This window comes from Poecile atricapillus, chromosome 8, assembly GCF_030490865.1.
Source record: "Poecile atricapillus isolate bPoeAtr1 chromosome 8, bPoeAtr1.hap1, whole genome shotgun sequence".
NCBI lineage: Eukaryota > Metazoa > Chordata > Aves > Passeriformes > Paridae > Poecile > Poecile atricapillus.
The window spans coordinates 8,508,987-8,521,086 of record NC_081256.1 but is presented as its reverse complement, the minus strand read 5'-3'; the positions used below and the strand labels follow the sequence as shown (position 1 = coordinate 8,521,086).

The 12,100-nt window shown below is 55.1% G+C and overlaps 1 protein-coding gene and 5 non-coding genes across 6 annotated transcripts; 4 read left to right on the top strand and 2 right to left on the bottom strand.

Moving 5' to 3' along the window:
• Positions 1-1,987: 1,987 nt before the first annotated feature.
• On the top strand, positions 1,988-2,069 carry TRNAS-AGA (transfer RNA serine (anticodon AGA)). The gene has a single exon. It is a non-coding gene; the product is annotated as a tRNA-Ser (tRNA).
• A 733-nt stretch (positions 2,070-2,802) lies between these two features.
• On the top strand, positions 2,803-2,874 carry TRNAM-CAU (transfer RNA methionine (anticodon CAU)). The gene has a single exon. It is a non-coding gene; the product is annotated as a tRNA-Met (tRNA).
• A 554-nt stretch (positions 2,875-3,428) lies between these two features.
• Positions 3,429-3,500, top strand: TRNAQ-CUG (transfer RNA glutamine (anticodon CUG)). The gene has a single exon. It is a non-coding gene; the product is annotated as a tRNA-Gln (tRNA).
• Positions 3,501-9,909: 6,409 nt separating this feature from the next.
• On the top strand, positions 9,910-10,508 carry LOC131581628 (feather keratin Cos1-1/Cos1-3/Cos2-1-like). Its single transcript, XM_058844109.1, has 2 exons — positions 9,910-10,002; positions 10,170-10,508. Exons 1-2 carry the CDS (start codon positions 9,910-9,912, stop codon positions 10,506-10,508), a joined length of 432 nt encoding a protein of 143 aa, XP_058700092.1.
• Positions 10,509-11,077: 569 nt separating this feature from the next.
• On the bottom strand, positions 11,078-11,149 carry TRNAQ-CUG (transfer RNA glutamine (anticodon CUG)). The gene has a single exon. It is a non-coding gene; the product is annotated as a tRNA-Gln (tRNA).
• Positions 11,150-11,936: 787 nt separating this feature from the next.
• TRNAM-CAU (transfer RNA methionine (anticodon CAU)) lies at positions 11,937-12,008 on the bottom strand. The gene has a single exon. It is a non-coding gene; the product is annotated as a tRNA-Met (tRNA).
• Positions 12,009-12,100: the final 92 nt, after the last annotated feature.

Sequence of the window (12,100 nt, the reverse complement as noted above, 5' to 3'; positions counted from 1 at the left end):
TCCCTGTGGGAAGAACTGCTGTCATGGAGGCTGCCCAGCTTGATCCTTGGGCTGCCTCAGCTTGGCCCTGACACGGAAGCGTTGAAGGGCCGGCAGTCTTTCCATGCTGGTGGCTGGGGACGGGTGGGGAGAGGGGGCTTTGATGCAGCAGAAGGGGATCAGTGGGGCTCTGCTGCAGGGGGATGTGCCCAGCAGAATTAGCACCCTCCGTGGGCTAACAAAATGTGGCAGTGCTTCCCTGGACAGGTGTAACACAGCCATGTCTGTTCTGGAGATGGGCTGTGAGCAGTCTTTCCACAGGGGCCTTAAAGCCTCTGTGCTGGGTCCTATTCCTGAAGTGGGGCGGCCTTCCCGTGCCGTGCCACTGGGAGGGCAGTGGCAGGGTCGTGGCAGCTGTAGGCACAGAGTGTGTTGGGCAGAGCAAATGTGTCCCTGGAGAGAGCCGAGGGACAGAGAGACAGAGTGATGCTGAGGCTGGACCCTGCTCCCTGCTCTGTGTTGCAGCCTTGCCTCCTGCACCGAGAGATGTCTTGCTGCAGACCCTGTCCCCCACGGCCCTGCGGCCCCTGTGGCCCAACGCCCCTTGCAAGCAGCTGCAGCGAGCCGTGCCTCGCCCGCTGTGCTGACTCCACGGTGTACATCGAGCCTTCGCCGGTGGTGGTGACCCTGCCGGGCCCCATCCTCACCTCTTTCCCTCAGAGCACGGCCGTGGGATCCTCTCTGTCAGCTGCTGTGGGCAGCTCCCTCAGCACCTCAGGGGTTCCCATCTCTTCTGGGGGCTCCCTTGGGCTGGGGGGCTCAGGCCTGTGCCTGCCTATCCCCCGCTGCGGTCAGATCTGCTGAAGCCGGCGCATCGTCCCCTTTGTCCTTGGCAAATGGGCCCAGCTCTTTCCCTCCCTGGCCCCTGCACACGCGTTCCTTGGTCTCTGTTCTGTGCCACCGCTTTTGATCCTTCTCATTAAAGGCTTTGTGCAGCATTGCTGGAGACTCCTGCTCATTTGTTCTCCTCCTCCCTCAGCTTCCACCTGCTCTGCCAGGGTGAGCACTGGATGCTGTCCTGAGCTTACCGGCAGCTACACAAGAACTCCCAAACATTACTCCAGAGCACCAAAGGCTCTCTCATTGAGCTTGACTCTGTAACCTGGAGATCACGGCCCTGCAGGGTGTGGTGACAATTTGTTCCACGTGAGAGTTAATACAAATATTTTGATTTAATTTTCAGTTCTGTCATAGCTTCTTCACAAAATCACAGCAAAATCAATCTTCTCTCTTCTATTGGTGATGTGGGGATGTGTCAGGGGCATGATTATTGGACTGTGGGATGGAAAGGAGAAAAGCATTTCATTTTATGGCTGGACAGCGGCAGTCTGGATTCAACCGTGTTTGATTGCAAAGTTCACTCTGTTACTCACAGACTTCTGTTATTAAACTGATGAAGCAAAAATAGAATATTGAATTGAAATCAATATTCAATGTTTTAACAGGAGACTCCGTTCACAAGTGTATAGTATGCAAAGGATAGGGATTCATAATTAAACATGTGCAAAAGCATTTATCAATATTCAATACAAAGTCATTACTTACTTACAAATTCACAGTGAAAACATTCATACCATTATCAATTCTCTCCCTATTTCTCTCACACGCGCGCGCACACACACACACACACACAGACCAAGACACACACTCCCCTAGATACATGTCAGTTCACTTCCATTTAGCTTGCTTATATTTTGTTTGGATTTGTTGTTGCTTGTTTTCCCTTGTTGTGCTTTAACTGTCCTGAAAGTAGTAGAGTGAATCTTGCCAAAGCACTTTGTTGTGCTTTCCTTTCATATTAAATCTGGCTTTTGCTGATACCCTTGCCAGTGAGTTTTTGAAGCCATCTCAAGCACTGGTTCGTAGCAGGAGCCTTGTCCTGAAGTGCCGGGGCGTTGGTGTCGTGGCACAGGGCATGTGCTGAGCAGGGCAGGGAGGGCTGGAGCAGGTAGTTGTGGCCGAGTGGTGAAGGCGATGGACTAGAAATCCATTGGGGTTTCCCTGCGCAGGTTCGAATCCTGCCAACTACGGGGCACACGCCCCTTTTGGGCTGCGGGCAGCTGACAACGCTGTGCGGGTACCAGCCCACAGCTGGCTGCCATGGACAGCAGCTGGAGCTGCCCAGAGAGCTCCTGCACTTCAGCCCCAGCAACTTTACTAGGTCCCACTGTTCCTTCAGTTCCTTCTGCAACTGCCATTACATTAGATAGGCACTGCATTTCCTGACTCTGGATTTTTCCCTCTGGGGGAGCAGACCCCTTTAAAACAGACTCCAGCAAATTAAAGGGGCCTCTGGTTGGTACAGACTGTTCTTGATGTATTTTCTCAGCTTGTTGTGTCCCTCCTTGGCCGGCACAGAACTGAAGCGTCGGGCAGGGGCTGTCCTGCAGCGTGCTGGGAGCGGAGCTGGATTTCTGTGCAGGGCTGCAGCCATGAGGATTGAGTCACTGGATTTCAGGTGCCCTCATCCCTAGCAAGGCCCAAGGCTGCAGCCTGCCTTTGGGACAGCCTTGAGGATGTGCAGGGCCAGCGTGGGTGGTCAAAGGGCAAGGGGCTGTGCAGGGCTGTGAGTGGGAGGTGTGGGAGAAGGGCAAGACCAGGTGCTGGAGCTGTGGGGCGCACGGCCAAGGGAGATGAACTTGTCAGGGTGTCTATTTTGTGGGGTGGGGGAGGCCGAGCAGGGAGGAAGGGAAGGAGTGAGGGCCAGCAGTACCCGGCAGCATGGAGCTGCAGTGAGGGCAATGGCAGCCAAGGCTCAGGAGGAGCAGAGTGGCGCAGCGGGAGCGTGCTGGGCCCATAACCCAGAGGTCGATGGATCAAAACCATCCTCTGCTAAGGCACTTTTTTCACAGCAGCAGGCACAGCTTCCCCCACAAGGCCCTGCACATTGAGGGCACACAGGTTTTCCTCCCTTCCCTGAAGGCAGATCAATCCCAGTTGCCCAGGCACAGGAGGGCACCTCCAGGCCTATGCAGGGGCAGAAGAGGTTCAGGCTGCTCCAAGTGCTTGACAAAACACCTGGGAGCTTTCTCTGTCCTCATCTGTTTGCTGCCGTGACCATTCAGAGGCTGATCCACCAGGTTTCATCAGGTGTGTGAACGTAATTTCCCAAGGCTTGCCCTGAGTCAGAAAGAGATTGTTGCAATTTGGGAAAGACAAGATAGTGCAAGTTTTGATTCTAAAGCTCGTAAGAGAGGCCATGCCAGGCTTGCAGAAGGAGCTGTGCTGCTGGCCTGAGGGATGGTGTGATTAGAGAGTGCCTGGAGGCCCTGCAGGGAAGGCTGCTCGTGGTGAGAGATGTCCAAGGCGATGGAGAGACAGCCAGCCTCAGCTGGGGACAGAAGGCAGAGCAAGGCTCGGCACAGGGGCCAGAGGTGACCGGTGCAGGAGGTCCCATGGTGTAATGGTGAGCACTCTGGACTCTGAATCCAGTGATCTGAGTTCAAATCTCAGTGGGACCTCAGCCTTTTTGTTCCCTCGGGCTTTCCCTCAGCACGCTTACACCCTCACAGCTCTACTCTGCAGCTGCTTCACCTGTGGAGACTGCTCTGATGAATCACACAGCAGCTGAGGTGGAGACCACCACCCAAAAGGGATCAGGCACAGGAGGCTACTCTGGGACTGTTCTATGTTGGATGCATCCAAAAGCGGACACTGGGCTATTCACTCTGGGCAGCTGTTTCCAGGTTGCACCATTCCCACAGTAACTGCAGGTTACTCCCTGTGGCAGAACTTGTGTGCCCAGCCCTGTCCACTGCTCCTTTCTTGCTCCTTCCCTCTGCGGCTTCTTTCCCTCTTTTCCCTGTCAGTGTCTTTCTATTGCTCTGCAATCAGTTCAAGGAGCTCGACCAACATTGGAATAAGGAGGAGAACAAACGAGCAGGAGTCTCCAGCAATGCTGCACAAAGCCTTTAATGAGAAGGATCAAAAGCGGTGGCACAGAACAGAGACCAAGGAACGCGTGTGCAGGGGCCAGGGAGGGAAAGAGCTGGGCCCATTTGCCAAGGACAAAGGGGACGATGCGCCGGCTTCAGCAGATCTGACCGCAGCGGGGGATAGGCAGGCACAGGCCTGAGCCCCCCAGCCCAAGGGAGCCCCCAGAAGAGATGGGAACCCCTGAGGTGCTGAGGGAGCTGCCCACAGCAGCTGACAGAGAGGATCCCACGGCCGTGCTCTGAGGGAAAGAGGTGAGGATGGGGCCCGGCAGGGTCACCACCACCGGCGAAGGCTCGATGTACACCGTGGAGTCAGCACAGCGGGCGAGGCACGGCTCGCTGCAGCTGCTTGCAAGGGGCGTTGGGCCACAGGGGCCGCAGGGCCGTGGGGGACAGGGTCTGCAGCAAGACATCTCTCGGTGCAGGAGGCAAGGCTGCAACACAGAGCAGGGAGCAGGGTCCAGCCTCAGCATCACTCTGTCTCTCTGTCCCTCGGCTCTCTCCAGGGACACATTTGCTCTGCCCAACACACTCTGTGCCTACAGCTGCCACGACCCTGCCACTTCCCTCCCAGTGGCACGACACGGGAAGGCCGCCCCACTTCAGGAATAGGACCCAGCACAGAGGCTTTAAAGCCCCTGTGGAAAGACTGCTCACAGCCCATCTCCAGAACAGACATGGCTGTGTTACACATGTCCAGGGAAGCACTGCCACATTTTGTTAGCCCACGGAAGGTGCTAATTCTGCTGGGCACAGCCCCCTGCAGCAGAGCCCCACTGATCCCCTTCTGCTGCATCAAAGCCCCCTCTCCCCACCCGTCCCCAGCCACCAGCATGGAAAGGCTGCCGGCCCTTCAACGCTTCCGTGTCAGGGCCAAGCTGAGGCAGCCCAAGGATCAAGCTGGGCAGCCTCCCTGACAGCAGTTCTTCCCACAGGGAGGCATGGAGCGGACTCAGGCTTACCTCGTTCCTCGAGGAAAGGGAGGCCAGAGAGGAGGATGCAGAGCCTGCAGCAGCGCAGCCTTTTATGCCGTGTCCCAGAGCCCTGTGGGGCCACAAACATTCCTTGTTTGTGAAACATCCAAACTCCTGGGAGTGGCCATTTGCGAGGCATCGCTGCTGATGAGGTCCCTGCCTCTTTCATCTCAAACGTTTTTCACCAGTTTCACACCACACAACATGGAAATGATTGATGTGTGACCCAGCTTCCTAAGGTCAATTGACTTGGAGGTCCTAGGTCAGTGAATAACGTGATTTGAACTGAATTTGTGTAGTGTCTATTGCTTCTGTCACTTGTTCAGATTGTCTGTTACTTTGGCTCCAGTCACACTTAAATTCAGCCAAAAAGAGACACCTCAGGTCAGCTCTCAAGGAGCTTTTAGTGCAGGCACTTGGGCTAATCCTGAGAGTCATTTCTTCCACAGGCCATCACAGAGGTCCAGAACACTGTGGGTCAGTTGAGGCAGAAAGTCAACACTGCACAACCCTATAGTGGGGAAGAGACCCAACTCTGCAGGGAGGTGGCAAAGCTGAGTGGCAAGGAAAGTCCACGTTCTGCTGAAAGGATGTCCCCTGCAGGCCTGAGTGACAGCCATGGGGAGCTTGCTTACAGTCCACAGGCTGTACCACGGCCTGGCTGTGTGATCAAAGTGATGCCGCGTCCTTCCCTGAAAGAGACCCACAGCCACTCTGACCTGTTTTGCTCAGCGTGCTCATCCCAGAGGCCAGAGCCCTGGATGGCAGCTTTGGGGAAAAGGCTGAGGGCAGGGAGCCCAAAGCCCATGGCTCTTTTTTTCTGGGTCAGGGATGGGGTTTCCCATTCCATGCATTTTACATTTCAAAGGGACACTGGATCGGTCTCCCAGAGCACATGGGTGTCATGGTGATGTGGAAGAGCTGGGAAAATCCCTGAGCTCCAGGCAAACCTGAGTCACCCAGTGTGGACTCCAGTGGATGGCGTGCCACAGACTCAGGTGCTCAAGGAATAGCAGAGCTCACATCCTCAATGTTCTGCTGCCATGAAACGTATTTCACCACCTTCTATCCCCATTTGTGGAGCATCTGGCACTTCTCTGCAATCTCCTGGTTTGCTGTCTCCCAAGATATGGTCTTTTGGTGTCTGCTCATGGGCCGTAACAACTTAGAGTAGCCCATATCAACCCCAGAAGTTTTGGATGGAGCTCTGGAGTTCTTGTGCTCCTATCAACTGCTTGGGGCAGATCAAACTGCCTTGGTTCCACAGCAGGCTCTGGGCCTTGTCCTGATGACTTCTAAGCACTGACACAGCTTAAGAAAGGGGTCACTGCCCCTTGTGCAGCTCTTGCCCATCTCCCCTAGTTTGCACAAGAGCAGTGCCCTCAGCCTCCGCGCATGTGCCCGGGGCTGCAGCCCTTATGGTCTGCCTGCTCCTCTGGCAGTGCCCCTCTCCACAAGAGATCACCACCACCTCCCTTTTCCCTGGGGACACCAAATGGGGACACCAACCCCGATGTGGCCTCTGCAGTGCCAAGGAGAGGCCAGCATCCATGGTGTGATCAGATCCCAGGCTTATAGAGTGAGATCTGGATATGGACAGTAAGGAACTCCCAGGATTAGGGGTGAAAGCTCCCCAGAGGACTTGGGGTGAAAGCTCTGTTGGGACAGATTTTCTCTCTGCTTTCCAGCCCTTCTGGTCCAATGGCGTTCTTTGTTGCTGGCCTGAGAGTGCAACACAGAGCAGGTGGCCTTCCCTGCACACATCCCTGTGCTCTCCAGGCTGCCACGGCAAGTAGTCACCAGTGCAGGCAGCCTCAGAGTGGTCCTCCCCCTTGAGGACCTGGAGGAGCCCTGTCCATCTCCTGGTACCCTCCCAGGACTGCAGGGCATCCCTGGAAGTGCTGCCCAGGAGACAGGAACCTGACTGACAGTGGCAGTGTTCAAAGGACAATGGGACAAGGCCCACAGTTTCTGGAGGCAACAGGGAAGTTTGTTCTTCTCTGAGCACAAGCAGAGGCCTTCCAGTGGTCTCTTCCAACCTCCATTATTCCAGGTTGCCCTGCATCCCATGGGCCATTGAGCAGCCACCAAAAGGCAATGCCTTTTGCAAAGGTGCAGCAGCAGCACAGGATTACATGGACGTACAAGGTGGTTTGGGACTGGTCCTAAAAGGTGTGGAAATGCCCCTGACAAAGGCAGGCAGAAATTTTGGAGGAAAGAGGCTATGTGCTCTGGTATCCTTGGAATGCCTGAGTCCAGGGCATTATGTGCACTCATTTCCACAACAGAATGATTAAGCTTTGCCTAAAGCTCATGGATTTTCCCGACTCTTCCACATCACAATGATTCCCACCTGCTCTGGGAGCCTGATCCAACATCCCTTTGAAGTGTGAAATTAATTGAATGGCCAAAGTGATGCCTGCCCCAGGAAAAGGAGCCATGAGCTTTGGGCTCCCTGTCCTCGTCCTCCCCCCCAAAACCACCAGGCAGATCCCAGCCTCGGGGCTGGACACTGAGCAAAGTGGGCCAATTTGCATATGAGAAGATGGGTCAATTTGTCTTTCAGGGAGAGACATACACATGCCTTTGATCCCCATCCTACGTGTTGAATTCCTCCTTTGCTTGAGGATCCCAACTTCCCAAGCTGAGGCCAGAGTGCTGGTTGTGAAACGCATGAGGGCCTTCTTTAGTTTTCCAGGACACACAGCTATGGAAATTCCCTTAGAGAAGTCCCTTGAGAGACAGTTTATTGAGCCCTTGGGTCTCTCCTCTTAGTTATGAATCTGCTGCTGTTCCCCAGACTCATGGGCAGAAAAAAGCAGGCTGCAGCAGAGAATGATAATGGAAAACAGAAAGCAAGGTCCTCCTGGTGCTCACTCCTCACAATGAGGAGCTTCCCTCCAGCCCACGGTGATCCTGCTTTGCCACTGAGTTTTGCCACAGCCCCAGACAGGTCCATCTCTTCTTCGCTACAGGACTGTGCAGCTTTGACCTTCTGCCTGAATTTACCCACCATCTCCTCTTTGCCAAAGTGACCCTTGGGGAGAAACGTCTCTCAGGGCTGGCTGGTGTGCCGGCACCAAAAGCCCTTGAAGGCTCACTCAAGTTGTCTCTCAGAGCTAAATTCCACCGTGATGGGTGGGTGCAGACCCCATGAAGAGGGAAACGTGTCAAAAACAATGTGTGTGACACAAACCCATTTCCAATGTTCCTCCACTCCAGCCTCAGACCTCTGAGCCAATTGGCCTCACGCTTCTGGAGCAGAGATGAATTGTTTTGACAGTGGGAGATAGCCCACTCACTTGGCCCTGGTACTGAGAGGAACTTAAACCACTCAGTCACCGCCTGGAAAGACAACTCAGGGAACTGCCAGCAGTAATGGGAACTTCTGGGGCGTGTGGAGGACACCTTCCTAGTAGAGGGGATGGAGAGCCTGACCACAGGAGAGGGACTGTTGGACCTGCTCTTTGAATCATTCTCTCTAAGTATGAGTGATGTGGATTTCATGGGGGATGACCACTCAGTCCATATGGAATTGGATGGATGGTGAGACTCAAGGCCTTGTGGATGACAGCTCAATGTCCAACTCAAGTGGTGTCCAGCCTGTGATGAGTGTGGTTTTGCAGGGTTTGGTGAGGGGAACAGGAATATTTAACACCTTCCTGGGAGACATGGGAGGAGGGAATGAGTGCATCCTCAGCTGGTTTGTGCATGACATTGTGCTGAGTGATGGGGTTGGTTCTCTAGAGGAAGGGATGCCATCCGGAGGGCAGGATGGAGAGGTGGGTCTGTGCAAACCTCATAGAATTCAACAAGGTCAAGAGCCAAGGTCGGGACAGTCTCAAACATGGACACAGTCTAGGCCATGAGTAGATTGAGAGCAGCTCTGCAGATGGGGATTTGCAGGTTCTGGTGGCTGAAATACTGAACATGCACCTGCATCGCCTGCTAGCAGCAAAGTGCAAACATCCAATTGTATTCTGGGCTGCATCTGGAGCTGAGTGGTCAGCAGCTTGATGGAGGGGATTGTCTCGCTCTACTCAGTTCTCAAGACACCTTAGCTGGGGTACTGCATCCAGTTCTAGGACCCACAGCCAAAGAAACACACAGATCTGCTGCAGAGGGTCCAGAGGAACCACAAAGACCAGCAGGCAACTGGAGCCACTGTCCTGTGAAGACAGGCTGAGAGGGTTGGGGTTGTGTAGCAAAGAAAAGAGAAGGCTCCCAGGAGACATTCAGTCAAAAAAGGAAAGGATACTGGGCAGGACTGAATAGAGATGGGTCAAGGGCTACTGGTCTGAAATTGAAATCAGGAAGATATAGATTAGATATTGGGAAGGAATCATTCTGGTACAGAGTGGTGACACACTGGAACTGGTTGTCCAGAGAAGAGTTGCAGAAACCATTGAGGGGGCTCAAGCTAGATGATTTTAAGGTCCATTCCATCCCAAAGTGATTCTAAGAGACATTGCACAAATCTGTCTTCTATGAAGTGGGGCAACAAAATTTGAGATGAAAGAGGCAGGGACCCCATCAGCAGCTATGCCTCGCAAATGGCCACTCCCAGGAGTTTGGATGTTTCACAAACAAGGAATGTTTGTGGCCCCACAGGGCTCTGGGACACGGCATAAAAGGCTGCGCTGCTGCAGGCTCTGCATCCTCCTCTCTGGCCTCCCTTTCCTCGAGGAACGAGGTAAGCCTGAGTCCGCTCCATGCCTCCCTGTGGGAAGAACTGCTGTCATGGAGGCTGCCCAGCTTGATCCTTGGGCTGCCTCAGCTTGGCCCTGACACGGAAGCGTTGAAGGGCCGGCAGCCTTTCCATGCTGGTGGCTGGGGACGGGTGGGGAGAGGGGGCTTTGATGCAGCAGAAGGGGATCAGTGGGGCTCTGCTGCAGGGGGCTGTGCCCAGCAGAATTAGCACCCTCCATGGGCTAACAAAATGTGGCAGTGCTTCCCCGGACATGTGTAACACAGCCATGTCTGTTCTGGAGATGGGCTGTGAGCAGTCTTTCCACAGGGGCCTTAAAGCCTCTGTGCTGGGTCCTATTCCTGAAGTGGGGCGGCCTTCCCGTGTCGTGCCACTGGGAGGGCAGTGGCAGGGTCGTGGCAGCTGTAGGCACAGAGTGTGTTGGGCAGAGCAAATGTGTCCCTGGAGAGAGCCGAGGGACAGAGAGACAGAGTGATGCTGAGGCTGGTCCCTGCTCCCTGCTCTGTGTTGCAGCCTTGCCTCCTGCACCGAGAGATGTCTTGCTGCAGACCCTGTCCCCCACGGCCCTGCGGCCCCTGTGGCCCAACGCCCCTTGCAAGCAGCTGCAGCGAGCCGTGCCTCGCCCGCTGTGCTGACTCCACGGTGTACATCGAGCCTTCGCCGGTGGTGGTGACCCTGCCGGGCCCCATCCTCACCTCTTTCCCTCAGAGCACGGCCGTGGGATCCTCTCTGTCAGCTGCTGTGGGCAGCTCCCTCAGCACCTCAGGGGTTCCCATCTCTTCTGGGGGCTCCCTTGGGCTGGGGGGCTCAGGCCTGTGCCTGCCTATCCCCCGCTGCGGTCAGATCTGCTGAAGCCGGCGCATCGTCCCCTTTGTCCTTGGCAAATGGGCCCAGCTCTTTCCCTCCCTGGCCCCTGCACACGCGTTCCTTGGTCTCTGTTCTGTGCCACCGCTTTTGATCCTTCTCATTAAAGGCTTTGTGCAGCATTGCTGGAGACTCCTGCTCGTTTGTTCTCCTCCTTCTTCCAATGTTGGTAGAGCTCCTTGAACTGATTGCAGTGCAATAGAAAGACACTGACAGGGAAAAGAGGGAAAGAAGCTGCAGAGGGAAGGAGCAAGAAAGGAGCAGTGGACAGGGCTGGGCACACAAGTTCTGCCACAGGGAGTAACCTGCAGTTACTGTGGGAATGGTGCAACCTGGAAACAGCTGCCCAGAGTGAATAGCCCAGTGTCCGCTTTTGGATGCATCCAACATAGAACAGTCCCAGAGCAGCCTCCTGTGCCTGATCTATTTTGGGTGGTGGTCTCCACCTCAGCTGCTGTGTGATTCATCAGAGCAGTCTCCACAGGTGAAGCAGCTGCAGAGTAGAGCTGTGAGGGTGTAAGCGTGCTGAGGGAAAGCCCGAGGGAACAAAAAGGCTGAGGTCCCACTGAGATTTGAACTCAGATCACTGGATTCAGAGTCCAGAGTGCTCACCATTACACCATGGGACCTCCTGCACCGGTCACCTCTGGCCCCTGTGCCGAGCCTTGCTCTGCCTTCTGTCCCCAGCTGAGGCTGGCTGTCTCTCCATCGCCTTGGACATCTCTCACCACGAGCAGCCTTCCCTGCAGGGCCTCCAGGCACTCTCTAATCACACCATCCCTCAGGCCAGCAGCACAGCTCCTTCTGCAAGCCTGGCATGGCCTCTCTTATGAGCATCAGACTCGAAACTCGCCTTGCCTTGTCTTTCCCAAATTGCAACTATCTCTTTCTGACTCAGGACACACCTTGGGAAGTCACCTTCATTCTGAAGAAGCCCCCTTGTCTTTGCTTCCCCAGCCCAAGCCAGTCCAGGTCCTGAAGGACTACTGAATGGGAATCAGATGTTTCAGAGTTGTGGTGGCAGCAGGAACCAGCTTTCTCCTGGGCATGCCAACCCCTAAAAGTTTTCCTAGAGAGGCGTTGCCCGCAGCACCCGGTGTCTCCTCCCCTCCCAACACCCAGCCACCACTGGCCAATACAGTGTCCCTTGGCAATAGCTGCATGGTCCTCATCCTGGATCAGCCTCCAAATGGTCATGGCAGCAAACAGATGAGGACAGAGAAAGCTCCCAGGTGTTTGTGTCGTGCACATGGAGCAGCCTGAGCCTCCTCTGCCCCTGCATAGGCCTGCAGGTGCCCTCCTGTGCCTGGGCAACTGGGATTGATCTGCCTTCAGGGAAGGGAGGAAAACCTGTGTGCCCTCAATGTGCAGGGCCTTGTGGGGGAAGCTGTGCCTGCTGCTGTGAAAAAAGTGCCTTAGCAGAGGATGGTTTTGATCCATCGACCTCTGGGTTATGGGCCCAGCACGCTCCCGCTGCGCCACTCTGCTCCTCCTGAGCCTTGGCTGCCATTGCCCTCACTGCAGCTCCATGCTGCCGGGTACTGCTGGCCCTCACTCCTTCCCTTCCTCCCTGCTCGGCC

Coding starts and splice junctions, on each gene's coding strand:
- LOC131581628 (XM_058844109.1), top strand. CDS start 9,910: ATGTGTAACACAGCCATGTCTGTTCTGGAGATGGGCTGTGAGCAGTCT. Junction 10,003..10,169: donor TGCTGGGTCCTATTCCTGAA/GTGGGGCGGCCT, acceptor TCTGTGTTGCAG/CCTTGCCTCCTGCACCGAGA.